General features: G+C 48.8%; 2 protein-coding genes and 2 long non-coding RNA genes across 13 annotated transcripts in view; all 4 read left to right on the top strand.

Moving 5' to 3' along the window:
• Window positions 1-5,070, top strand: part of KCNIP1 (potassium voltage-gated channel interacting protein 1) — a 452,168-nt gene extending 447,098 nt beyond the window's left edge. For all 8 annotated transcript variants that reach the window (XM_064520827.1, XM_026098459.2, XM_026098460.2 and 5 more), the window contains one exon: window positions 381-5,070. In XM_064520827.1, coding sequence (XP_064376897.1) covers window positions 381-428 — 48 coding nt within the window. In that variant the 3' untranslated portion in view covers window positions 429-5,070. The remainder of the gene's footprint in view (window positions 1-380) is intronic.
• Window positions 5,071-7,217: 2,147 nt separating this feature from the next.
• LOC112982232 (uncharacterized) lies at window positions 7,218-9,259 on the top strand. The gene is made up of 3 exons (XR_003258927.2): window positions 7,218-7,573; window positions 8,518-8,590; window positions 9,141-9,259. It is a non-coding gene; the product is annotated as an uncharacterized LOC112982232 (long non-coding RNA).
• A 1,009-nt stretch (window positions 9,260-10,268) lies between these two features.
• Window positions 10,269-14,998, top strand: LOC135329977 (uncharacterized). The gene is made up of 3 exons (XR_010391690.1): window positions 10,269-10,359; window positions 12,554-12,734; window positions 14,928-14,998. It is a non-coding gene; the product is annotated as an uncharacterized LOC135329977 (long non-coding RNA).
• A 3,588-nt stretch (window positions 14,999-18,586) lies between these two features.
• Window positions 18,587-26,651, top strand: part of GABRP (gamma-aminobutyric acid type A receptor subunit pi) — a 31,105-nt gene continuing 23,040 nt past the window's right edge. Inside the window, exon 1 of one of the 3 annotated variants that reach the window (XM_026098468.2) lies at window positions 18,587-18,713. The gene's annotated coding sequence lies outside the window, so the exon portion shown is untranslated. Of the gene's footprint in view, window positions 18,714-18,859; window positions 19,265-23,893; window positions 24,999-26,651 lie in introns of those variants that run through there. The other 2 variants (XM_026098466.2, XM_026098467.2) reach the window with 2 other exon arrangements.

The raw sequence follows: 26,651 nt of genomic DNA, 5'->3' as shown, positions 1-26,651 counted from the left end.
GGAGTTAAGTGCACATTTTTGTGTTTAGGATCAATGAGGTTCTGTGTGGGCACTCAGGTCTGAGGGCTCAGTGCAGTCACCAGCTCAGGAAAGAGTTTAAATGCTGATGTCTCGTATTCTTTAGTGAAGCCCAGCACATGCTGAATATGAGAAAATCCTGTGCTTGCGTGCTTCAAACTGACTAAGGTGCCAGGTTACAAGGGGACTGCTTTGCAAGACCTAGGTGCTGAATTAATTTGAGCTCATCAAGGATGAAAAGGGATGCAAAAGCAAGGCTGTTGCATGTTGTAGCGCTGCAGAGCACCTCCTGGGCCAAACAAGGTCATGAACAGGGTTTTGTCAGTACTGGTTTTGTGACAATGTCTTCTCATTGTTTTCAGGATGACAATATCATGCGATCCTTACAGCTCTTTGAGAACGTCATGTAACTGCCGTGGGAGAGCGCTGCAGGAGTCAGAGACTTTGTGTGTAACGAAGACCTCCTTTCTGGGTGAAAGCTTTTTACAATTCAGCCATGTCCAGTGTGTGAGGATTTTGTATGACATCTCCAACCAAATGGCAACTGAACGCAATCAATCCCATCTCTCCTTCTCAGAGACGCTGGTGGAACTTTATTTCATTTTGGAAGCATGCGAATATTTTAATGAAACCTGATGAGAGAGAGCTGCTGCTCAGAGTTCAACGAGTAACGTACAACGTTCTGTTTGCTAGGCACAAGTCCTGCTTTTAATCTAGCAAGCTTGATTACGTATGATAGCACATGTCAATAGCTTACTTGGCCATCTATTATAAGCGAAAAGCTCAGTTCATAGCACCGTACGGCAAAATGCTTTATGAATGCCTTGCCGTTATTTTACTTTGACAAAAGTCTGATCTACTGGGGCAATCTGTGAGGTTGTAAAAACAAATGCTGAATGCACCTAGTGTGTTAAGCAAACAGCCCACGTAGCCGATATCGCCATTTCTGCAGAGATCCTGCTTTTCCTCTCCCGTGCACTGGTGCCACCACCCTGAGCTGGGTGGAGTTATCCCTGAACACATTAACTAGAGGAGTTTCAAGCCAGTGTGAGCCAGAAAGGAGCAAAGCGAGTGTTGCACACGCAAATTCTAAACTACAGAACAAATCCCGTTGAATGATGATAGGTTCTTGGAAGACCCGACAGGTTGATGAGGGCTGGCGTGTGAAGATGCGTACCAATGGTATTCCAGCCACCGACTGTATTCCCAGCATGTAGTGGGATGCCAGGTGGTTCTCCAGGGAATAGGGTGCCCCTCTCAGCAGCACTCCGAGCACAGGCCATAGTCCTTTCCTTGTGATTGGGCACACACTGCATGGATGCATCATTTGAGTGTTTATATTTTTCCAGTGGATGTTAAAGCAAAGCATTTCCCACTTTATGAATTTATTTAAGCTTTCCAGTTTTGCTTAGTTGCTCAGGATCCAGGTGAGGTAGCTATGTTTCCTCATACAGACCTTGGCACCTGCAGAGGGTCCTGTAGGCTTAGCTGGGGGCTACTTGGTTGCTGTTAGACTCAGAGCTGCCAAGCCTGTGTGTCCCTTTGTGCAATCTAATGTTTCATACTGCAAAATCTTTCTCTCACAAGGCAGCTTCTTTGGATATCCATGACTTGTTCCAGTCCTGTTTCCTTACTAATGCCAAGCAGAGCATTGGTTTGGGGGTTTGGTTTTTTAAGTAGTAAAACAGAAAGAATCGTTCAGTGAAGTTGGTTTTTGCCCAGTAATTGTCAGCTAAGGTATATTCGTTATGCCTTATGCCATATCCCAGCCTGCTCCGCAGAGGACTCCAACAAAGCTAACGTTATCAGAGCACAGTTGTAATCTCCTGGCAGCTGATGGCTAAGAAACTAAGGAAAGAAGAGAAAACCAGCTTTTCCGGCTGCTTGAACCACATGCAATGCATAGTCCCCTGCTGTAGTCCAAGATCATTGCCATCCAGTACGCATATATTTTTATTGTATCAGATACTATAGTACAAATATACTGTTGGCACTGAAAATATATTTTAAATATTATGTAAGTGGAAGCTTTTTATAACACAAAATATATAAATGCCTCCTTTCTGTAGCCCTATATTTTATATAAAAAAAAAATTCATCTATTGAAGTATTCCTGATTATAGAAATAGGTCTGATCAGTAGTAGTGTGATGCTGTGCTTATTCCTCAAGATGGGAAGTTTCCCCTTTTACTGTGCTCTTGCATACACTCCTGCATGGTTGATCTTACTCCCTTGAGTTGCCCGTTTGTCATCAAAAGTGCTATTCAAGGGAGGGAAGTTACATGTGGGCAGGAATGATACCTTAGTCTATTCTGTTTATTAGCTTTCATACAAATACTACCAATTAATTGCTTCCTAGCAATGATACGGAGCATAGCAACTCCAGTAGTCTGCTGTGATTCACAAAAGTGGTGTGATGCTGTGAGCGTAGCCTTGTCCTCTAGTGATTCCAGCTGCCGTCCATTTAATTTTTATGTGATAGGCACTTGATAAAGACGGTGCCACTTATCGCTGGAATAACGCAGAATGTTTATCCTGTTCCTTCTTAATTCTTGCAACCACTTTAGCAAATGACAGAATTTAGTGTAATGCATAGCCTGCCTTTTTTCCATACCAAAAGAGCATCTGGCTGTTGTCAGTCTGAGCAATGAACTTCAGCTTAGGGAGAAGTGGTCAAAGAAAAATGGGGAGCAAGCATTTTCACCAAGCTAGCCTAGTGCCTTTCTCCTCGAGCAGTGTTGCCCCACATGCACTCATGAGATGGCACCTGCAGCCTGAAAAGTTCTCACAACTTGAAGGTGCCCTTTTTGAAAAGTACAAAACCACTATCAGTTGTATTATCTCATTGGTCCCTGAAGCCAAATTAATTTCTAGAGTAACTTTGGCGCATCTGGCCTCTGCTGTATTTATCTGCATCTTGACCTCTGTACGGGGGACGCAGGTGCCTATGTTCTAGGGCTTGTAACTGCTCTCTGCTGAGCGTGGCCCTGGTTTGGTGACACACGTTAAACGTTTGAATGTTGCTTTCGGTATATGTTTAAGTGTAATGCTGAATTCAGACTACCGTTAGCGACCCTGCAGTTTTGGCATCTCCTTGGCAGCTCCACAGGCCGCAGCTGGTCTCAGCTCTTGGTGGCGGGGAGCATGCAGTGGGGACAGAGGTGAACACTGAAAGCGTCAGTGGTCCCGGTTCTGCTCTCGAGGGAGCCGGAGACATAACCAACCTCAATGCCAGTCTTGCAGGAGTCCAGACCCCATCTGAGCATAGCTGGTGTTCAGCCCTGGGTCGCTACCCCTCTGCTCTGGTCGAGTCCGTTGGGGCTAAGATAGGATTTGCTGGATTTCCAGAGCTGCAAATTCCAGCTGTAACGTGGTAACCACCTGTAAGAAACCATTTGTGGTCTAGCGCTTGCGTACGATCCCCTGAACATCAGCCAGAGGTTGGTATGCATCAGCACCCAGGCAGCCGAGCGGTCCAGCGCCTGCGAGGGGACTGCCCTCCGCATGGACGTGTCTTTTGGGTTTGTTCTTTATGTTCTCGGTGAATGTTAGTTTGCAAACTCGCAAAGCCTCCCGTCACTCGTAAATGGGGCTTGCAACATTCGTGGCAAATACTTGCTGCTGCAGCTTTCTAACTAAAGCGTAGTAGGCTGGTCTAATCTCCTGCCCTCCTAAATCCCACCACCCATACGCGGGAGGTAGCTCCTATGCTGGCTTCTAAGTTACAGTTAGACTCTGTCAGTGCTATCAGCTGTGTAAACTTTCTCGAAGTTGTGAATGTTTAAATAATGTCTGAATTATTAGTCTGTTTCATTAGTTACCAACATTAATCTGCATAGTCATGCCAGCATTTTCCTTAATGAAAAAAAGCATTTCTAACATGCATTTTAGGCAACAATCTGTTGAAAAATAGGAATGTGATTAACAACAATGCAAAAAAAAGAAAAAAAAATTGTAGCATCTGTTACTGTTGCTGTTCGTTTTCCTGTTCCTTTGGAAGTGTTGCAATATTGTGAGTAATCGCGAGTCAAGCTGTAAACCGGGCGGGATGGATACCGTAGGGCTCAAGCGCTGTAGGGAGAACTTTGCCATTGCTGGGCTGGGACACTTACTAAAGCCAAACATCTTTGTGTCGGCGCGTGCTCTCTGATGAGGCGGTAGCAGCAGTGTAACGACCTCTTCTTCTCCTCCTTCATGGAAGTGCCATGAAAGACTTAAGGAAACGTGTGCGAATAATATAACCTGTGATAACTAAAGCCATGTTAATGGAGCAGCAATGCATAGCTTCGCTCTCACAAATGGTATTATCCAATGGCGGTTTGTATTAAATTTTGTTGAATGGTTTTCAAAAATGTTGGTTTTAATACTAAAAAGCAAATATCTGTAGGGGGGGTGTCCTTTTGTAAGCCCAGTATGTATTTTTTTTTTTTCTTAAGGGACACTGTCATGTTGAAAACTTGCAGCCAGATTTTGAAAAAGAGGGTTCTGCTATGAATTCCCATTTATCTGCACAGAGGCTTCTGAACCCATGAACTGCTGTGAGCCTAACATTTACATACGGATGTTTGATTTGTATCGCTGATGCAGGGATGCTCTTGTATTTGGTGCAGTGACATACGTGGCTGATGATCTGGCCCATGTGCAAATAGAGCTCAAAAATGCTCTACCTGCATCACTGGTAATATTTTGGAATAGTAAAAACTGAAAATTTATGGGCATCTTTTTTCCTCTTCAGCATTTTCGCTGGTTTTGCTTAAGTGTGTCTAAGAGAACAGCTGGTTGGGTTGTAGAAAAATGCAAGCGCTGCTCAGTTTTAGAGCTAAGAAAAACAAAACGAAACCTGTCAGTGTCCCTTTACCTCTGGTTTGTTGAAAACATTCATTCTGACCCATGGAGAGATGCAGAAGAAATTTTGCGAGACTATATACATATATAGATAGATATAATTTGCTAAGCTCCATTCTGTAGGATATATCTACCAGCACATCCCAAGAAAAAGAATATCCTCTTGCATACGTGCAGAACCGTGAAAATAAAGATGTGTGTGTGCAACATGGCGTGGGTGTCCCTCGGGGCTCTGGGGTGGTGGCGGCACTGCCCGAGCAGCCGCTGTTGCCGGCCGGCCGCCACGGGAAGGGTCCCATCCCGCTCCCGGGGTGCAGAGGTGCCCGTTGGGGTGAAGCAGACATTGTGTCGTGGAGTCACGTGGGTATGCTTTTTATTTGGGGTTTTTGGCACCAGCTTTGCTTCAAGGGTCATCCCTGGTCCTTGCTACGGCTTGGAGGCGTTGGACCCCGCCGACTCTGTTCCCTGCTGACGCCGGCCGAGCGCTGCGGGGACCCTGGGCAGAGGGCAGGGGCATGCGGGACGCGCTCGTGGCATTGCCGCGGGGTCCCCGGGGAGCGACGTGCTGAGCAACCGCTGCTTTTCCTCGCTGTGAGATGAGCACTGCGATCCTCGCTTGGCCCCGCGAGGTGGGCGAGCAGAGGCCCGGAGGCGCCGGTGCCTCGGGAGCTGCCTTCCCGCGCCGGCCCGAGCTGTTGGCCGCGTCCTGGGCCAGAAGACGCCTCCAGGACGGAGACGTGCGGGGAGACAGCAGGTACCCGAGGTCTGCCTCCAAGGCTTGTTTTTTCAAAATGCTTTCGGGGAAGTGATGCCACGTTGCCCCACCGCTGGGGTTGCCTCCGAGAAGGCCGCGCAGGCGGATTTGAGGACGCAGCCTCTGCTCCTCTGTGGGACCCTGATTAAGCCTTGGAGAAGAGTAAAACTGCAGCCAAAATGAAAACAAACCGGCAAGGTAGGAGTAACCATGGGGTTAAACCCCCAATAGACTGAAGTGGTCCAGGTGACCAGGCAGATGAGGGACCACGGGAGAACCCAGCTGCTGGAGCGCGTCGCAGGAGCGAGCGTGTTGCTGCGCCACGGTCGGGAGCGGCTGGGCGGCAGCGTCACTCCCTGCCGGCGCCTCTGCCACCTTCCTGCCGGGCCCCGGGGTAACCCGGCTGCGGGGAGCGCCCAATTAGTTTAGAAAAGGGGAAAAGGGAGGTTACGATGAGTATGTACGTACTGCACCGTGCCTCGCAGCTAGAGAAATAGCTTTGGTTTCCGTAAAAAAGAAAAAAAAAAAGGTTCTCCTCCTAATTTACGGCTCCTGCTTAAATGCCGAATGTGGCATTTGATCTGCAGGCGAGTCGGCAGCTGGCCCGGCTCCTGTGGGGACGCTAGGTGTCACCGAGGCCCCTGCGAACGCCGGTGCCGCCGGCTGCAGCAAACAGCTCTGGTGCAGAGCCCCTTGGCTGTGCGAGGCGCAGGGCTTACCTCCATCAACACGTTCACCTGCGGGCTTGGAGAAGTAAGCAAAAAGGGTGACTGGTCCATGTGATTTGGGTTTTTTTGACATATATATAAATGTGATCAGTAAAGATATGCATCTAAAATGCAGATGTAGCTAAAAGAAGGTGAATCTGAACTACAGAATTTGGGGAGAAATATTTATTTTTAATTCACAAAAAAAGTAACTGTAGCCAAGTTTTGTGTCGCTCTGTCACATCAGGCGTGCGCTGCGTGGGATCCAGCACGGGATGCGGAAGCAGAAACCCCGCGCGTCCCAGGTAATCGACGGGGAGCTGGTGCTGGACCTGCCCTCCAGCGGGGCTGCCGTGGCCGCAGGAGCAAAATGGCCAGAGCGGATGGACTCGGTGTCTCTGGGCCCCCTGGTTGAGGCGTTTCTCCTCCGTGCTCCTGGGAGGCTCCATGCTGCAGCACGGATCCTGCTCCGGCTCTGCGCAGCGCAGACCATCAGCTCTCCGGGTGACAGTCTCAGCAACCACACAGGGCGTTGTTCTCACCCATCTTCCCTTATTTTTACACAGCAAAGCTCAAATTATTTTACGCGAAGCGGCGGAGTTTCGACAGAGGGGCTGAGGAGTGCTGTCCTTCCCCGGGACGACCCGAGCTCGCGGCCAGGGCTTCTCCCAGAAGGGGGAGAAGGGTTGAGGAGGGAAAGGAGCTGCGGTTCCCGGGTGTTCAGGGGATGTGCTTATTCCAGGCTGTTCTGCTCGAAGGCTCGTTTTTGTCTCATAGAAGAAAAACGTGTCCCGCTCCCTCCGTCAGCACGGGCGTTGCTGGGGCTCTGCCTGGCAGCCCTGGCGGGGGGAAGCTGCCTCCTGGTGCTGGGCTGGGGGAAGCCACCCTTCGGGACTGGGGTGTCCGTTGGGGGCCTGGCAGTCAGACGTTGCCCTGACTGAAACTGAGGTCTTTGGAGGGGGGGAAGCAACTTTTAACACCCAGAATGCTTTCAGTTAACTGTGAATTTGCACCTACAGTGGCCGATGTGAAACGGGAGACGGTGGATGGGGTCGCAGTAGACCAAGGGAACGTTTCTCTCCTAGGAATCAGCTCTGCTCTGAAGTTCAGCTGCAAAAGAAAACGAGCCCAGATGTTTACTGCCCTCGCCCAGGCCCAGGAATCCAGGTCAGAGATGTAAGAATGAGGCTCTTCTGGTCAGCCCGACACTCCTCGCAAAGCCCCGCAGCCTCCCTTGCCTGCGCCACAGGTGACCACGTCCTCCTACCAGCTTCTGTCTTCTCCTTGGAGCGCTCTTCCCGGGGCAGCCCCAGCTCGGGTGCCTCTGGGGGACATGAGAATCGATAAAACCACATTCCTGCTTCCCTCTTTTCTTAGCATGTGCGTGTAGTCTTGTGCAGAAATCCAAGGGTCAATGCACACTGCTGTTGTAAATGAGGAAGGTGAAAGTACCGATGGGAGTAATGTACAGTCATCCCTTCTGTTAAAATTTTTGGGAGAAGTCAGAGCTGACCCAGAACCTCCCAGAGGGATAGTAAGTTACTGGGAAGTGTTGATTTAAACAAAAAAAAAAATTAAAAAAAAAATCAAAGATTGATTTTACAGTCCCAGGGTCAGATTGACTTTGTTGACATTTTCATCCAACTTTTTATCCAAATTTTTGTTCTAATTATCATATTGATTTACTTATAAACCAGTATAAATTGGAAGTGTATAACAATGCAGGTAGAGATAAAAGTCAACACAATGTTTTTTATCTGGATGGATACTCTGGATTTTAGAGAATTTAAAATGTAAAGGTCTGTATGAGAAACTCGTGTTTCCTTTACAAGATGCTGGCTGTCACGGGGCATGACAGGCTTCACCATTATGTTACCAGACAGTGGTATGTAGGAAAAGCAATGTGAATTGATGCAATGGGCACGACACTGGTGGGAGACATAAGCTATTGTGCTGTAACTGATAATTAGTAAAACTGGTTGGAAAAACCTATGTGTTTCCATGACAAACCAAGTTGCAAAAATATTTCTAAACTGTTTTGAATTTTTGTTTCAGACTTTTGAAATTTTATCTTATTGAGTAGTTAATAGGCAAATTATTTGTTTTATTTTGCATTAAGTTGTGATATTGTAATCCTTAAAAATCTTTAAGGACATCTGCTACAAACTAGCAATCAGATTTTTTTTTTTCTAGATCAGTCTCCTGTTGCATTAAAATGAAGTAGCTGGGCACAAGCAAATAAGAGGCAATTTGAAATGAAAAGCAGGTAAGATACTTCAATCAGAATAATACCCTGTGGTGATTTTAGCAATAAAATAAAATCCACAGAGTATTTCACCTTTTTAATTTAGGTCTCACTGTAGCATAACTGTAGCAGTGAATGTTTTGTGTGTGCCATAAAGTAGTGTTGAAAATGCAAAACCAGGAAACCGCGAGCTAGCTTTTGAAAGCCTCAAAGTCCAGAAGCAGAATTTCAGAACTTGAAAATGATCCCGTCTGAGAACAGTATTTGCCTTAATGCCTGTTTGGAACAGAAATCTCGTTATAGCCTGTGAAGAGGCTATTCTAGGGCTTGAGCAGCCCAGCTCGGCAGGACAAAAAATTGTCACTGCAGAAACTGCTGTGACATTGCAGAGACCTGTAGGTAATTTTAGGTACAGTAAAAGCTGTGTTTAAAAATTCAGTAGACAAGGACAGATGTACTGTTCCTTTTCTGTAGCTTTCCAATGGGTTAGGTGCAGTATTTATAATACTTGTAGGACCTCTGGGATGACAGTATCTGAACACCTTGCTGCCTCCCGTATTTATCTTCACAGCAGCCCGTGATGCCGGCAAGCGCTGCCTGGTGCCCGTGTTGGAGTGGGGCTGAGGGAAGACACAGGATAATGGAGAAAGTTTTGGTGGAGCTGGGAATTGAGTCCATCTTTCACATGCTAAATGAGTGAGTTATTCCTTCCTTGCAGGGACAAGTCCGTGGAGTAAGAGATGTCAAGTTGGGGGTGCTTGAAGGAAGCCCACAGCACTGGGATAAAGCTCCTTTGGAGCAGGGGCTGGAGGCTGGGCTTGGGTATGAGACACCCCACAGTGCTGGGAAGGAGGGGCAGGGGGGAATTTGGGCAGGACAGACAAAACTATGTGGGGGTCTGTGAGTTAGAGTGAGAGGGAGCACAAAAATGTGACAAAGCAGGTTGAACCTGTTCCCTGTGTTAGGGCTTTCTCCCTTGGCTTTTTTTAGGACTTGGCAAAGAAAGGAGAGAAATAGATCTTGTCTGGCTGGTCTTCAATGGTTTCGCTCTCGAGGTATTTTCAGTGTAGTGATTGATGGGCACCTGGGTCATGGTTCTTCCAGCTTTTTCCTTGTTTTCAATGAGAGGCAACTCTCCCAGACCCTCCGCTCCCACCCACAGTCTTTGCAGAGCCAGGAATTAGCCTGCGAGACACGTTGTATGCAGACATTGAGGCATGGCTTTCTCAGGACAGAAAGAAGCAAATAGTGTGAGGCCCACGTGAGACCTCCATGGGAAGAGCCTGCCTCTGTCCTGTAGCTGGAGGTACCTCCGAGGGCCTCCCACTCCAGTCCTCGAACCAGGATCTCCTGCCTGCTGGGCTGGTCCTTCAGGCTGGGCCAGAGCTGGTCTCAGAGAAGGAAATGAAGTTTCTGAGGTGTCACCAGGGGTCCATGATCGTGGCCGAGGCCGTGCCTGTTCCTGGCCCAGCAGGCCTGGAGATGGGTGCCAGACCTGCTCTGACCACAGAGGCCAGCGCAGTCCCAGAACCAGCACCTCAGTCCTCCCTGGAAGACAGCCAGGTGCTGCAGTCTAAGCCTGTGTCCCCACTTCTGAGATGAGACGTGCCGTGAAGTAGCAATAGGAGGCAAAAGGCAGTCATTGAAAGACTTTCTTCCTTTCTTCCTCTGTCTGTTCCCTTGTTAAACAATGCTTCTGGACAGCCAGGATGCCCTGCCCCATCACTGCCCTCCTGAAGGCCAGGAGCTAGGAAATAAGCTTAGTGCAGATGTTGATGGACAACATAGAGGTAAGTCAGACAAGGGGAGGAGATTTGCCTGTTTAAGAGGCCATTTCATCAGAGAGATAGAAGGTCTGATGCAAGTGGTGCTGTAGTCACGTCAGTGCACACATGGAGTGGCCAGTACCTTAGATTTAACATGGAAGGGGAGGGAGGAGGGAAATAACTGGAATTCCTAAAGGTGCTGAGTCCTGTACACTGAACTCCTGCTGCCATCAGGAGAGCAGAAATGTCGGTGGGATACTGTGCGACATCCCTGACTAGCTGCGCAGGGTGATACGATGGTGTGTAAGCAAACGGTAGGCTGTGTACCTGCCTCCGGCCGAGTTCCTTCAGCCCATACACGTTCGAGGTGGATTTCCACCATGGAGAAAGTCAAAAACAATCAATGGGTGTGACAGCAGACACCACAAAATTTAAGTAAATCTTGCTGTACGTGTTACTGTACCTTCTGAATCCTGTATTTAGCTCACTAGGTTGTACTCAGCCTAGAAGTCATGAAATGTTATAAAGGCCAAAACAGTCTGCAGATAGCAAGTGATCTGCTTTTCCCAGCAGCTCAAGCGACCGATAGGAATTGTGCAGTCCGTTATAGATGACATATCATTAGGTTGAAGCCAACTCAAGTAAAAGGAAAGGCAGCCAACTGAAACTGCAGGGGTCATTACAGAGCGCAGCCACCCAGAGTGACGGGAATCTGGGCAAAATACCCAACACTGGCACTTTCTGACAGTGCCATAGATCTAACAGTAAACACACACTGGCCAGAAAGTATTATCACACACATCAGTATAGCCTGAATTTCCCGGTACAGTGTGTTTCTTAACACCAAAATGTCAATCGTTAAAATAAAATATTCCACTAAAATATTTTATAGGGATCTATTCTGTTCCAAGCATGTTTTAAGTGTTCAGTTTTCAGATGTCAGGGGGAATTCTCTCGCTCTTAGCCATCACTTATTGTTCCAAAATGGCATTCGAAGGCTTCTCTGCTTGTGCCATTCAGGTTGAATTTACAGGAGCAGGAATCTGGTATCCGCAGTGGAATTATCCAGCCCTCGGGGATATTTTGGAGCATTGTTGGTTCTCAGTAGTCAGGTGAAGGAAGAGAGACATCCTAGTACTGTGGTGTCTTTGGCCATGACAGGGGCTTTTAGGCAGTTATGAAAATGAATTTTAGCTTTCAGAGCAATGGGTAAGGGAGGATCTACAGAGCGAAAACCAACCTGTGGAGAAAAGGAATGGGAAGCCTTTTGCTGTAAAGCAGTAGGGGACTCATTTTCAGAACATGAGAATCAGACTTCAGTCCATCTGACCTGGTCTTTGACAAGATCCTTCCTTTCTGCATCCCATTTTTTGTTTGGATGTGTAAGTTCACATGGGGGAAAAAGTATTTTGCCGTTTGCATTCTCTGCTCCTGCTTTGCTGTAGGGCAGGAGAAGGGACCTCACTCAGGTGTCTCGGCCCCTAGAGCCAGCAGAATTCAACTGTTTCAATGCACCTGTGAAACTCGAGAGAATCATGACTGATCTTCTGAACTGTGTGGTCCTTCTAAACATTTGATACTCAGCATACTAGGAAAGACTTGATTTGAACACAGGATTTCCTTCATCTCCTTCACTGTTCCCAGGCAGCCGCAGATGAAATCCCCAGCAGTTTTTCAGAAGAGCTGCTAAAGGTTCAAACTGATTGCTGATGAAATCCTGCGATCTCGCTCAAATCTGCAAACCCTATGACACCTTAGATGACTTTACAGAATGAGTTTCAGCATTTCATGTGTTTTTCCACCTTAATTCAGGAACCTGCATAGCTGTGGCTTGCTGCTCCTGACATAGTATTCGTTAGAGTTGCATGTACCTTGCTGGATTTATGATTTAATGTAACTGGTACGGAAGTGGGCAGTCAGGGCTCTTTTACAAAGTCTCAGTCTCTTTGGGAATTTCCTTTCTTTCATAGCTTAAGATTTTCCTGTCCTGAGTATTTAACCTGTAAATACTGTAGCTGGGACTGTCCCTGGCCCTGTGTGCATGCATGTGCACACACACGTGTGTGTTCAGTGCTGAGCGTTTATTTTAGCAATGGCCTTGTGGTGGGTTATGTGCACCAGAGGAACTCTCCTATGCAGGTTCTCCAGCAAGACTGGGTCTAAATCACCCTAGACATAACCAGGTGAAGTCCATTTGCCTGTTTTTCCCCCCTTACAGTGCAGGTGATATGCGCCTTCCAGGCCTCGAGTCCAAAACGGGTCAGCGAGGGGTCCGTGCCCTGCCAGGAGGTGACTGATTGGCCAAGAGAGAAGCAGCTGGTGGAGAAGGAGCCGTTTGAGTGGGGGGACGGCGGACCAAGCTGAGGAGCAACGCTGCCCCACAGGGACTGCAAGATCAGGTACATAGAAGGGAAAGGATGTTTTTTCGTGTTGTTTCACTTACAAATAACAGGAAAGGCATTGCTCCACTTTTGCAAAGCAAATTTTTCCTCCAGGCAGAGGCCATTAAGGGACATTTCAGGATCAAAGCGCTTGGAGTATCTCTGTACAGGGATTTAGGAGGAAAACGTTTTTACCGCACAGAGCAAGCACTAGCTATGCTTTTTATGGTGCCTGTTTGGCGAACAGAAAAAACAAAGGCCATGTTGTTTGCTCACACTTGCTGAGAAAGTTGATGAAAGCCAATTAGAAAAAATGTGGTGGCTAGTCCCTGTGTATTAATCTTAATTAGAGTTAAAATTTTCTTGGCAAATCTGATGTGACATCAAGAGACTCTCAAGAGGGCCCCTTGTGAAACACTACAGGGAAGAGTGCCCAGGTTTGCAGAGCCTCTCTTGATGTCCCCAAGGGGCTTTTAGCACACGAGATTTGCAGATCCTGCCACAGCCAGCAGAGATGCACGTTTTGGAGTCACCACTGGGCCATCTCACAACATGTGCTGGAGCGGCTGTTCCTGCTGAGACCTTCTGCAAGTCTCTCCTCTTAAGAGCCAGAATGAAAAGGATGAACCCGTCATCCTTGCTTTGCTCCACTCGTGTTCCTACTGTACTGAAGTTCAAATGCCAAAACAGAACTCCAGTGTCAGGCTGTCTGCAAAAGAGCCAAAAGAGCCAAAATTTGCCTTGCCCCAGTTGGAAAGTACAGAGTTGAGGTTCAAATCTGAATTGCAAACAGCCTGTGCCGGAGAGAGTCAGCAGAGGAAAGGTAGTGTTCGCATGGCTTGATGCGCTGAAAAGCACGAGAGAAGTGACTCAGGTATCAGTGTTTCCGTGTCTTGAAGCATGTTGTGTGAGAGGAAAACAGTTTTCTAACTCCTCTTTCTTCTTTCTTTCAACTATTCAAGACAGACTTTTTTTCCTTTTTTTGATAGGTGAACCTTTAACCTTACCCGTATTTATAGCTGAAAAAGCAACAGTAACGTTAGGGGTGATTTGGGTCTTGCCCATGGTTTGCCCCTGCGGAGTATCCTCTTACGTGATGGCCGGTGTGTGTCACGACATTTTGCTTTCCTCGGGGCACGTCTCTCCTGGGGCTGCAGGCGCCCCGGACCGGCTCTGCCCGCGCTGCCGGCGGGAGGAAGCCTGGGTGCGCGTGGCTGGGGGGCACCCGAGCGGCCTGCGCGACGCCAGCGCGGCTCTGCAGGAGCGGCGCCCGACGGCCAGCCGCGCGTGCCTGCACCGATCCTGGCCGGAGGGCCCGGAGGGCCTCGCCGCACCAGTACCCTCGTTTTGGGGATCTCTGGGAAGCTGGGGCTCGCTGCAGTGAGCCCACCGGCTGCTGGAGGGCGGCTCTGATGGGCACCTGGATACTTGCTCTCACTGCAGAGACTAGTGCCCTGGCGCTTACAGTTTGGTCCTCAAAAAAATAGGCTTAGATCTCTCTGTCACCCATAAGAGAGGCAATTCCATTCAGATCAAATATTTGGCTATCAGACTTAATTTCACTGGTTTGTAAGGATAAAATGATGCTTCTCAAGCTTGTTTATTCAAATAAACTTTAGTTAGTTCTAATATATTGAAATGGTAAGGGTCCTATGCAGATGTCAGCATTACAAATCATTACTTTAATCATAAACTAAATGCCATAGCATTTTTTTCCAGCCGTGCCAACAGCTGTGGTGCCTGATGTGAAGCAAGGATACAACTCGTTAACAATATTCTAGGAAGCAATTGCCTTGAATGAGGGTGCAGGGGCTCTGCTCAGGCACCTCAGTGCCGGTGGTCCCCCGGGGACACACTGGTCCCTACCTTTTCAGATGGGTGCTTGGGGTGTGCACGGTGATCTGAGATGAGTCTGGATGTAGCAGTAAATATGCTACAGGTCCTTTAAGGACGCCAGACATGTTCTCTCTGTCTGATAGTTATCAGTGATAACTGATAGTTACCACTGTCTGATAGGTATCGGCGGCATGCAAACATTTGCCCTCTCCCTCAGCTGATAATGTTTCAGTGACTTTGGATAGCAGCAACTTGTATTTTATTTGTTGTCCAAGCAAGTAATGCCAGGACTGCAGTTACTTTACTATAGTAGCAAAAGTAAATTGTGACTAATCGTGTACGTGACGATGTCAGCTTTCTCCCTCCTTTTAACAGAGTCCCTCGTGTGCACGTGCAGCATGCGCATTTGCTGGCAGCCGGGTCTACAGCCCCGACACGCCCCAAAGATCAGGCCCTACACGGCAGGAGGTGAAGCCTGCTTTATCCCGGGCACGCCGGGAGCGTTGCCTGGCTCGGACTGTCCATCTGCCGGCAGCCGGTGCTGGAGCTTTCATCCCGAAGGAGCAGTAGGGAACCCTGTGCGCCGCAGAAGCTGAATTAAGTAATTGGATATTTTCTTAATTTTTGCAAGTGCCAAAGTGAAGGAAAGCCTGCAATTATTTGTGTCCCTTTAAAAACATTTCAGTCATCCTTTGAGAAACCTCACTCATAGGTACTTTCTCCCCTTCTCCTTATTTCCACAGCGCTCGGATTCATCTGCTCTGGAGGTAAACACCTCAAGGAGCATGTCAAAGCAGATGAAAGGTCTCTGCTGAGGAACGGCTCAGACGCGGTTTTGAGGACCTCGAAGTTCGTGCCCTCTAGAAAGCCCTGTGATGTTTTGTTCAAGCTGTTTTACATCCCATCGTAATTCAAAGCTGAGTTAATGTTTCACCACGGGCTGCAGTAAATGAGGTGAAGCAGCCTTTCCTCAGTCGGGGTTTAACTACGGTTATCCTTTGCGCGTTGTCCTCACTGCTATGCTGCGCTCATAAAGGCAAGAAATGTTGCTTAATCCCTTCTAACAACGGCGGAGAGTATTTGTAAACACAAAATGTGTTTCTGCACTGCTTACTGCAGAGGTATTTCTGAGGCTGCTATACCTCCCCTTTCTAGGTAATAAGACAGCTGCCTTTCTTATGACAAACCTACCACAACTATTTTATAAGCTATATATAAAACTAAACCCATGTGAACCCCAAGGTGATTTTTCCACTTAATTTGGTCTCCGAGAAGCAGAAAATGCTTGTTCCTTGCAAATTTAATCTTGGAAATTATTTTAGCTGCTCTGCAATTAAGGTTTTGGAAGGTTTTCTTCCTCGTGGAGGTGTGGGGCACGTGTGCGCGTGGGGCTGGCAAGCGCATGTGAAGGGGCAGCGCTCACGCCGGCTGCCCCCGGAGCTCCTCGGACATCAGCGTCCGCCGGGCTGTGGCTCCCATGTACGCGAGGGAAGAGGTTCGGGCGAGACCCTTAGCACATCTGCACTGGTTTACTCCTCTGCTGATGGCACACTGCTGCTCTCCTGTCCCACACGGTCTGATGTCTCCCACTGTCTTAGACTCCTCAGGTCCAAAATAACATCGCAACAAGAATGACTGTTCTTGAATAGCGAAAATGATGCTAGAAAGTGTCATCTTGCACTCTGGAGTCTGTCCCCGACTGTTTGGGACAAAATGAAAAACTGCAAGGTTTTGAATCGGCTGCAGAGCTACCATGTTTCCCGAGAACCGCGGGGGCCCTGGTGCATCGGCAGCGCCCGCTGGACATTGCAACCACATCAGCGAGGAGACCGCTGGGCCCCGGAGGCGGTGCACCGCCGCCAGTGAGCCCAACCTCGCTCGGAGAGAGGAAGCGTAAAGCATCCGTGCAGTGCTTTAATGTGCTAGTGCAAATATTTTGGTGTGTAACTCTTTTCTTGAAAATATTCTTTCCCCTTTGGAAGAAAGCAATATGCCAATATAGGCCTAAATCCTTCTTGGGGAAAGAAAGTTAGTTCTTTATTTAAAAAAATTGAGCACCTTTGCTTGTTCTTGTATGTTTATGGTATTCAAAACAGTTCCCCAAAACATGCACTACCATTAGAGATGACCTTTCTTCACGTGAACATGCAGTCCAGAAACTACTGCTAACTTCAGCTGGTCTGTATGTACATCTTCGTCTGGTCTACTGTCTCAGTGTATTTCATCCCATCAACATAAAAATGTGCAACGCTTTCCAGCAGTAACAGGTACTTACTAGTGTCAGTTAAAATAACCACCCCAGCTTGTGATGGGTGCAGGCATTTATGTGGATGGGTTATATATTTTGTCATTTAAGAGTTTTGGCCAAAGATTACAGCACAACTATCCGTTAATCTGAGTTAATAACAAAATACTGTACACCTGAAACCGAGCGTCCAGTTAATTGCCTGTTCCAAAACTCACTCATGTGTCTGACAAGAGGTTACACTGACCTTTCTTACTTTTCCAGTGTATTCTTTAGCTATAAAGTGCAGCTAGAAAAAGGTATGAAAATCTAGGCATGGACATTGGGTGCTGATGTGCGCACAGATAAAGTAATACTTTCAGGTTGTAACAGGCAACATCATAATGGAAATAATTAAACAGAGGGTTTGGGATTAGAAAAATGAAACATGCCTGGTACCAGTCCAGGACTTTCATTCCTGCTGCAAGTGTTTGTTTGGTGCAAGCGTCAGAAGGATGAGCCCATCAGAAGGATCAGCCCATCAGACCTGCTCAGATGTTGGTGCCTGGGCATTTGTTGTTAGCATTGAATGTTTTTAACAGAGCATCTGGAACCTGGAAGGTATTTTCTAGCAAATAGCTTAGCCATGAATGATTTACAGCGCTGGGTCAGATTTGGACGAGGGCTCGGCGCTGGGCTGCCACGGCCGGCCGAGAGCCGCCCCGGGTGCCCTGCTGCCATCGCCGCTGCACTGCCCGGGACCCCCCTGCTGCCGCCCGCAGATCCCGTTCTGACGAGTGCGCTGCGGTGACTTCCATGAGTCAGTCAGGATCCTTTTCCAAGGCCAAAGGGACACCTGGATTTAACTGGCCCTTCAGCTTGCCAGAGGAGAAGAACACTAAAACCCAGTGACTGAAAGTCAGAAGAAGAGAAAAGCAAGAGAAAAACACGTTTCCACGTATCTTCATCTTCAAACGTCCCTGGGAGATGGGGCGAATAGCTATTATCCCTGTTTTTCATATGGGCAACTCGGGGAGAGATCAAGGAGTTTCTCAAAGTGATGCAGACGCGTGATCTCCTAACCTCTGACACCGCTCATCGGCTCCCACCCCTGGCGTTTTTCCCGTTTTCCAGGAGGGATGCTCAAGTGCCGTGGCATCGGGGAGCCACCTCTCCTCGGCCGGGCACCGGGGCAAAGCCCAGTGCGGGCTCACGGCGCCAGGAGAGGAGAGTGGCCCATCCTGAGAGACCAGCACCGATTTGCAATGAAAAGGTTTTTTCTTTTTTTATAGGGAGTTGTTTGGTGGCTGTTTGCATGCCGGTCTCTTGGCAGTGCCCAGCGCCAGGTCTCTGCTGCGTGCAGCTTTGCTGGGGGAGCCCCGCCGGCTGCTCCTAGCTGCCGGCTGCAGGATGGAGGATGAGGTTTGCGTTGGGGCCAGGAGAGGTGGCCGGCTGTTTGTTTTCTGCTTAACTGATGAAGAACGCTTTAAAGGGTGGAAAAAAATCGCTGTGTTGGATCAGCTTTGTATCAGTCAGGGAAAAAATATTGCCAGCACCGATTACATCTCGCGGGCCTTTGTTGTTCAGATTTACGGCAGGTCCCTGGTCCCACCACCGCTTTCCTAGAGCGGGGGCGAACGTGGCTGCAGGGTGATGCAGGGATGGAGCAGTGGCCGTGGGGCAGGGCTGCGCCCCGGGCGGACGCGAAGGGGGCTGGGAAGAGAGCGTCACCCTCCCGGATTTGTTGTGTTGGGTGAAAAAACGCAGGTGCGCAGCAGCCGTGGCGCAGCCCGAGGAGCCTCGCTCGGGGCTGCGTTTGCTCTATCGTTTCGCCCAAAACAAGCGCGCCGGTAACGATTCCCTGTTTTATTTTCCCCGTTGCTGTAGACACTGTCGCCAAGCCCCGGAGTTTGCCGTAAATAAGCCTGCAGCCTGAGGTGACGTTTCTTTTTTCGGCATACGGCTTTTCTGCCTCCTTTTCAATCCTCTCGTGCGTTTATTTTGGGAAAAAAGCTGTTCAGAAAGCCCGTCTCGCGGGTGGGCTCAGGGCAGAAGGGCGTAACCGGCCGCAGTGCCGGCGCCCCGGGTTTCCGGGGAGGCGCGCGGTGGCCTTCTCCGGCGCGGCTGGGAGCGCCGGCCGCCTTCCCGGCTGCAGGCGAGCGCCCGGCCCTCGCCACAGGGGAGAGCGGTGTTGCTGCCAGCTTCGAGCCACCAGGAGCAGGCGGCGGCCTCGCGGAGGACGAGCGCGGCCCGGGCGGCTTGATTTATCTGCGTGCTCCGCCGAGCCGTTAATCCTGCTTTGGCGAGGCAGGGCCGGAGCAGCAAGCACGCGGCGCTGCCAGATGGGCGCCGATAACGCGTCCCTCCCTCTCGCCGCCGGCCCAGCAGCCTATTAAGGCAGGACGCGCGGGGCGGCGGGGCGCGGCGGCAGAGCGGCGGCAGAGCGGAGCCCAGCGGGCAGCCGAGGCCGGCAGCGGAGCGGCAGCAGGTGCCCAGGGCCGGGTGGGTGGCGGGAGGGCACCTGCGGAGAGCTTGCAAACCTTGCTTTTCCTCCAGATTGCTTTCAACTGTGTTATCGCTGGGATAACGGGAGGGCGTAAGCGGCCCTCCCTGCGTGGTGGTGCTTAGGCAAGTGGTCAGCCACAAGCCTGAAAGCCGGGACTGTACTTATCCCGAGCCGCGACGGTGCTAGGAAGCACAGTTACAGGTAGGAAGCTTTGCAAGAGGTGCCAGGGCACGGCCTCGGCTGCCCCCGCGGTGTCTCCCGCCGGTGGTGTTCGCGCTGCGCTCGTGCCCGCTGCAGCAGGCAGCGTGTCAGAGAACTGTCACGCTCGTGACATGGAACGGTCCCCAGCAGGAGCACCCGCTCGTGCGCTGCGCTGCTGGTCAGGGCTCTGCGGCTGGCTTTTGATGAAATTTCTCTGCATCTAAACAAAAAGTAGCCTGTTGAACCTGTGGCCTCTTCTGCAAACCTTTCTGATTCAGTCAGGTGCAATCAGTGGGTTAGAGTGGCTGTTTTTTCATCCTGCTTTGTGTCTTTTGTGTGTGTTTTGCTGTTAGGAACCACATTTTTTCATGTATTTTAGTATGTATGAATTAAAAAGTAGGAACTGGAAACTTTGCATCCACTTTTGAGAGATGCAGTGACCTTGGTAAGCTGGGGCTGAGAAGTGGTCAGGTGAGCTCTTCACGGAGAAAACAGGGCGTTCGGTATCAACATGCAAAACCTCGTCAAATCAATACCTGAGCATAGAGAAGCGACGGAGGCTTTCTCCTCTTGTAGTATTCCTGTCAGTTGTTGCCTGCAGGTTGCATCGATGTAACTGGGTTGTCTGAGGAAGGAGAGTGTTTTTGCACCGTGCTTTGAGCGGAGGAGGCAGGGAGGAATTTCGGGCATGCTCTCGGGGCTGTTTCCCTGCAGCACAAGCCCAGATGTGCCTCTTTCTGCTGTCTGGACACCGCGTTATGCATCCCTCAGGCGTTCAGGGACATTGGGAGGCTGATACCAGGCAGGACTGTGGGCTGTGTGGTGCTGCCCAGCCCTCTCCTTGCTTTGGCAGCCACCAGGCCAGGGCTGCCTTGTCCTGAGGGACGTACGTGCAGCCAAAGAGATCGTGCTGAACTGAAAAAACTGGTTTCTAAAGCCATGCATTTACAGCAGTGCACAAAAAGGGCAATGTGTGTGTATGTGGGAAACATCTCCGATGGCCAAACCTGTGGCCGGAGGTGCAAGCAGCAGGAGCGTGCCTACGCGCCGAGGCGTTGCCCCGCTGCTGCTGGGTCTTCCTCTAGCGAGCTGTGGCGCTTCCTAGCAGGTTGCAGGACTGCAGAGCCGCTCGTGAAGCGTCAGGGGCCCGTGGCATGAAATACGGCTCTAGCAAAGCGCAGCAGCATTGGCTGCCACGTGGCTACAGTCGATGCATCGATACGCGGAGGGCAAAGGCTTGGGATGATTAATGGGCGCGCATGTGCTTTGCGTGATGCTGAAGTTACCGATGCCTGCTCAGCCCGCAACTTCACTGACTTAAAAGGCTGCAAGAGTTGCCCTGTGAACCGCGGGGTATTTTAAGCATATGTAGCTAGCAGATTGGGGCTGGCAAGCTGAGAGACTCCCACTGAATTAACCAGGCCTGTGTTGGGCCTCGAGCTTTTTATGTGGTGTGGTTGATGGCTGGTGACCTGAGGCCAGGTTGGAAAGCAGTGGTGTGCTGGTAGGACTCGGTAACTTCTTCTGTAGTGCACCCTTGATGCCGAGAATAGACATGCTAAGTGTTACTTAGGCTAGCTAACGCTGAATAATGGCCAACTGAGATATCTATAGCATAAAAGCGGTTTTTCAGGTTTGGAAGCCTGTTGCCGATGGGCTCGGGGCCTCGCAGGAGTGTGGGCAGCTTCTCGAGGGAGCCTGGGGGCTCCCGGAGCCACTCACGTGCCAGTGGGCGCCTGTGGAGCCGAGCGTATATCTGAAAGCTGAAACCATGCAGTGCAATGTAAGAAAATGTAATAACTTAATTTTCCGAAGACTTCCCCGCCCACCACCCTTCCAAAAGGGATGCCTTCAGTTTAAAAAAAAAAAGAAAAAAAGAAAATCCATTTAAAATAAAAGATCAATGAATATGGTAGCCCTTCCTCTTTTGCAAGTTAACCACCTCATCTTTCCTTAGAGAACAGCTCTAAATCATTTTATTTGCAAGCCCTAAGCATGAATTTGTATTCATGCTAAGACATTTATTGAGTTAATTTATTTAAGGCTGGGGCATAATTTCTAATAATGGAAGAGTCTCTAGGCCCAGTGAAATTGTCTCCCTGATAGGGCATTAATATTTTAAGGGATTATAATACTCTGTCAATTGATCTGTGTCTTTTAGGGAGTAGGTTAGCAGTTATTGATGATCACTCATGTGAAGGATTATTTTAAATAAAGCCAGCGCTCTGCGGTCCGATGCCTGCCACAGGGCTGCATCTTGACTCTGGGCGGGCAGGTGTTTTGGCTACTGGGCAAATAGATATAAATGAAATGGGAAGGAAATAAGAGCGCGAGCCTGCAGGGTGGCTGCTGCTGCCCGCTCCTGGGCTGGGAGCGCGGCGCAGGGGTTGTGCTCGATAACCTCCCGTGCCTACGCAAGTCTGGTGGCCGGCAGAATTTCCCAAAGATTTTTCGTGTAAAAGCAGGAGCTGATCCGAGCCAGGAGATGTTGCTCCGTATTCTGAAGGAGGTTTGCTCATCCTGATATTCCTATCTTTATTAATTAAAATTAAAGGACAAATAGCTTGACCTCTTGATACCTTGATTTCTCCATGGTAGGATGTGGTGGGCTGTCTGCAGGTAGATGGCTGGATAGAAATAGCCATCTTGGCTTTACAATGTCTTCTCCACCTGAGCTGATCCATGTGAGGTCATCCTGCCGGAAGGTATCGGCTTACATTACAAGCAGCACAGAGGAGAGGAGGCCACGTGACATCTCAGGCAACTACCTTTAGGGTATTTGGGTTAAAGCTAGGCTGAAGTGGGTAAAAGCCAGGCTACTCCTGCAGGAGATGATTTTTCCCGAGCCTAAATGCAGGGCAGCTTAAACCCCCCGAGCCCGGCGGCAGGTCCTAGAGCAGGAGGAGGGCTTTGGTTCAAATCTAGTTTTCTTAGAGCCAACTACTGTGGGCAGGTAAGTCATAGTTTGTTTACAGGTACTGTGTCTACTTCTAATTACCCTCCAGAGGTGAGTTTTTCCCCTGTAACAAGCTCTTGGCATCTGCAAGGTCCCAGAGTTAATAATGGCGTGGGGACCAGCCTGCCCCTCGTTCCCAGCCAGATAACCTGGCCATGCCGAAGCATTGTGGCAGCTATAAAAGTGGTATAAAGAAGGCTAAATTCACAGGCAGCTGCAGTGCAGTACTGTGGGTATGCTCACTGGCTTTGAGTATAAGCTTTTATTTATTCATGTATAAATTATTCCTCTTAATGCAATAAGTTATGTAAAAGAATACATCTACCAGAAGCTCATTTCTGCTCCAAGTCAAACGCTAGTGCTTGGTGGCTCTGTGCGCATGGCTTCATTGTGGATATTGAATATTTATTGAGAAAAATGAATGTGGCATGGAAGGCCGTGCAGTCACAGCGCGGTTTAGGCTGTGCTGGCTGCAACAGCAAAATAAACTTGTGGGTGAAGAATGGTCTGTGGAGGCGTTTGGGATGTTATGTGGCCTGGTTTTCCTTAACGCTTGCTGTGGCGAGCAATGTTGCACTACCCTGCAGAAATTCAGACTAATATATATACACGAGATGAAGGATTATGTCTGAACTATGCTCCTTGGGGCACAGTCAGGGATTTTTTCCTACGTACTCATTTGTCAGTGTGTTGTCAAGCCTTCGGTTGATGAGTTGCTGGCATCTCTCTTCGTCCTTATTCCCTTCTTTGGATGGCTTTGTGTCCTCTCCCCGTCCCGATCCGGCGTTGCCGAGCCTGGTGGGCCAGGACCAGCGTCCCAGCAAGGGAGGGCGATGCTCGGTGAGAAGCTTCTGAGAAAAAGCTCCTTGGAAGCTTCTGAGAAAAACTTCCACACTTTCACTGCGGACTTCCTGGCTAGGAATATTTTTTTGTGTGTGCGTCTGCTGTAAAAGAGTTGCCTTTCAGTCTATCCACTGTGCCCTTGGGCTGGTACAGCGTGAGACTAATTAGAAACAAAATGCCTCACATGTTTTCTCCATGTATTCCATTATTTTTTCTTTTGTGCCCCTCAAACTCTTTTTCTGTCTGAATGACACAATCTCATTCTTTCCCAGTGCTATTCACGTGGGAACCTTTCCGTGGTAATTACCTTTTTTTGCCCCCGTTTCCTCCTCTAGTGCAGCCAGCACTGAGCAGAGCATTCAGTTAAGCACCTTTGCTTTATTTGTTGTTAATGCGATGGGTCTTTACCCAGTTCTTCATACGCAGTTTGGAAGGGTCTCAAGGTGCATGTTGTGTCCCAGGAGGGAGTTAAATGAGAGGTACAAGAATAATCACGTCTCCCATTAAGTGCCTGCACAGAGGCAGCAGAGGAGACTCGGCGAAGCAAACGGGTGAGGTGGGAGGGACTGTGTACACAGGGTTACAAGGTCGGGGCTGGCTAGGCAAGAGCAAAGTCATGCAAAGCCCCATTGCTGGGCTCGTGAGCTCTCGGAGGGGAGATGAACGTCTTGCAGCTGGTGGCAGGGGGCAGGTTTGCTGTGTGAGCGCAGCCCGTGCTCTGAAATAACTGCACCATGCACCTGAGCACGGGCAGCTTGACTGTTGCAGGCAGGTCTTGATTAGAGCTGGAGGTAGGATATCTGCTGTTGGAGCAAAGCGGGTGGAAGAGCTGCCCGGAGGAGCATGATAAATTTCTGTATAAAATTGTAATTGTTTTAAGTTTTCTATACCTCATATTTGCTCAGGCAGAGTAAGTGAATTGGCCAAACAGAAGCCAAACTTGACACTTTGGAAGAAGAATTTGTTTCATGTAAGTGAATCTCAGAAACTTTCATTTTGATAAAATTTAAGACTTTCCGCCTGTATCTAAGGAGCTCCGTCCTGCAAGCTGCAGGCAGCCCCGTGTACCAGTGCCGAGCAGGCTGCTGTGAGCACAAGCGGTAACTTCCCACAGTAGCTTGAAGGATAAGAGCTTAACATCTTGGAAAGAAAAATGCATTACTTAGGCATGATTTAAACATTCTAACATTCTTCATATGAGGATGGAATATAAAATATATATGTACAGTATGTTGGAGTTACTTCTGCCTTTCTTGGGAATGAATGGGACAAGAATCAGGCCTGCAATTTTTTGAGGTGTCGTATAAGTCGTAGGCCTGGTGCTCCTCTTTCTCGCGCTGATGTGAACGAACGGTAGTGCTGTATGCAAAGCCAGCGTGTGGAAGTGCCTGAACCACTCAGGGCACCAGCACGTACGGCATCGCACTTGGGCTCTGGCTTGTGAAGCTGCTCCATGTTGGTTTGTAGCCGGGGGCTTGCGGGGAGCACGCGCCGTTGGGTGCACGCCAGGCGTGCTGCAAGCTGCCCGCAGCCTTGGCCGCTGGCCCCGGCACCTCCTGCTGTTGCCGGAATTGAAAGGTGATTCTCCACGTGACGCAACGACGTTGCCACGAACGGAAACGAGCTATTTGTTACCAAGAACAGAACTTCACAGAAGTTCTTGAAGGATTTCTACGAGCACCATGAAGTCTCTCATTTAACTGCCCCTGATTCCAGGTAAGCGCTCGAGGCAAGGGAAAACCAAGAGCATGATTTAAAAAAAAGCTTATCTCTGTCACTGCAAAGCTAGGTCTCAGCGCTGGGCTGGCTGGTGCCTTCCTGGGGCCAGTGCCACCGCTTCTGAATGCACCTTCTGCCCTTCCAGACAAAATGGGCCAAAAATGACCTTCTAGATTTGGCCAAGCTACTAAGCAAGCTGGTTGAATTTGGATTTTCTCAAGCAGAGAAAGCAGTCGGGAAAAAAAACAGGTTCAGTTCTAAGCAAAATAGAAACTTTTTGCTGTTCTGACTAAATAGAAAAACATCAAAGGCCCAAGTCAACATGAGCCATTCCTTTCAGCCCCAAATGATGTGCTTTGTTTCACTTTCTGTTATTTAACGCACTTTGTTTTCTCAATTTCCTTTTTCTATTCAGAAAATATCAGAAGCAAAAAAAAAAAAAAAAAAAAAAAAGATTTTGAAGCTAAAAATCAGAAACACTTCATTTCAACAGTATCACATTGGTGGTACTTCCAAACTAAGCATTGGATTAAGAAATATATATGTGTGTGTGTGTGTGTGTGTGTGCTAGTGCTTTCAAATTTCTGCCTGTCCTACTTTTTCTGCCAAAATAATTTGCCACAACTGGTCCATAGTTACAAACCATTTGGGTCCCTCTCCCTCCCACTGCCGGCAGGTCTATTTTCAGCAATTTAATGAGTCACTGAAAGCCTGTGCCCACTTTCCTCCAGCGCTGTTCCCTGCTTCCGCATGCGGGTGCAGCCTCTGCCTTCTCCCACCCCCTTTCCCTACGTCCACCTCGACCATCCCGTTTTTTCCTGACCAGCCAAAGAGTGAGCTCTTGTATCTGTTGACACATGGCAGGATCCTGCTCGCTCTTTGGTTCTGTCCTAATGTGATTAGTTCTGTATAAATTGATTTGAGTGTCAACTAGCTAAGGCTTCCAGGAAGACTGGCTTGCATACTGATGTTACATATGCATAAATGTGTCCCTGCTCTAACTCCGTTCCTTTCCTTGTACTTGCTCCAGACTTTTTCCTGGCTCCAGCTGCTCCTGGCCTGCCAAAATAGATTTTCAACATTAAAAAATTAAAAAGATAGAAATTAAACAGTTGTTCTGGGAAGAACAAGCTGTAAAGTTAAAAACAAAAAAATCCCCACAATTTTTCCAAGTTAATGTTGAGAGGAAACTGGTTTCAGATCAACTATGAAAATCAAAGCTTTTCACAATCCCTTAGTTTGGCCATTAGGTTAAAATTTGAACAGCTTTCATAATAAATGGTCAGAATACCTGACTCTCCTGTGTCAAGTGTGAGGAAAGTCACTCTGTGAACCTTTCCTTACAAGCCCTGCTCACCCACATCCCCATGGCAGGTTGCTTTCGAGATTGGACGGCTACTGTCCGTTCAGGCTGGCTGGGGTTTGGGGAAGGAAACATTTAAAAAAAAAATGAGAGAGAGAGATTGTATTTCAAAATCTCTTCTAGATAAATGGATATTTATCTACAAAGCCAGTCAAGTCTGATCGCAGGGTGTATGATGTTGCTCACTTTAATCATTTTCTAATTATATTTGGCAGCTCTTCCACTGATGCCAGTAGCCAAAAGCATCTTGGCACAGGACCGTGTGGCTGCTTGCAGCCACGAGGCCA

This window comes from Dromaius novaehollandiae, chromosome 15 (assembly GCF_036370855.1).
Source record: "Dromaius novaehollandiae isolate bDroNov1 chromosome 15, bDroNov1.hap1, whole genome shotgun sequence".
Taxonomy (NCBI): Eukaryota; Metazoa; Chordata; class Aves; order Casuariiformes; family Dromaiidae; genus Dromaius; species Dromaius novaehollandiae.
The sequence above is the reverse complement of the archived record's forward strand: the minus strand, read 5'-3'. Positions and strand labels throughout refer to the sequence as shown.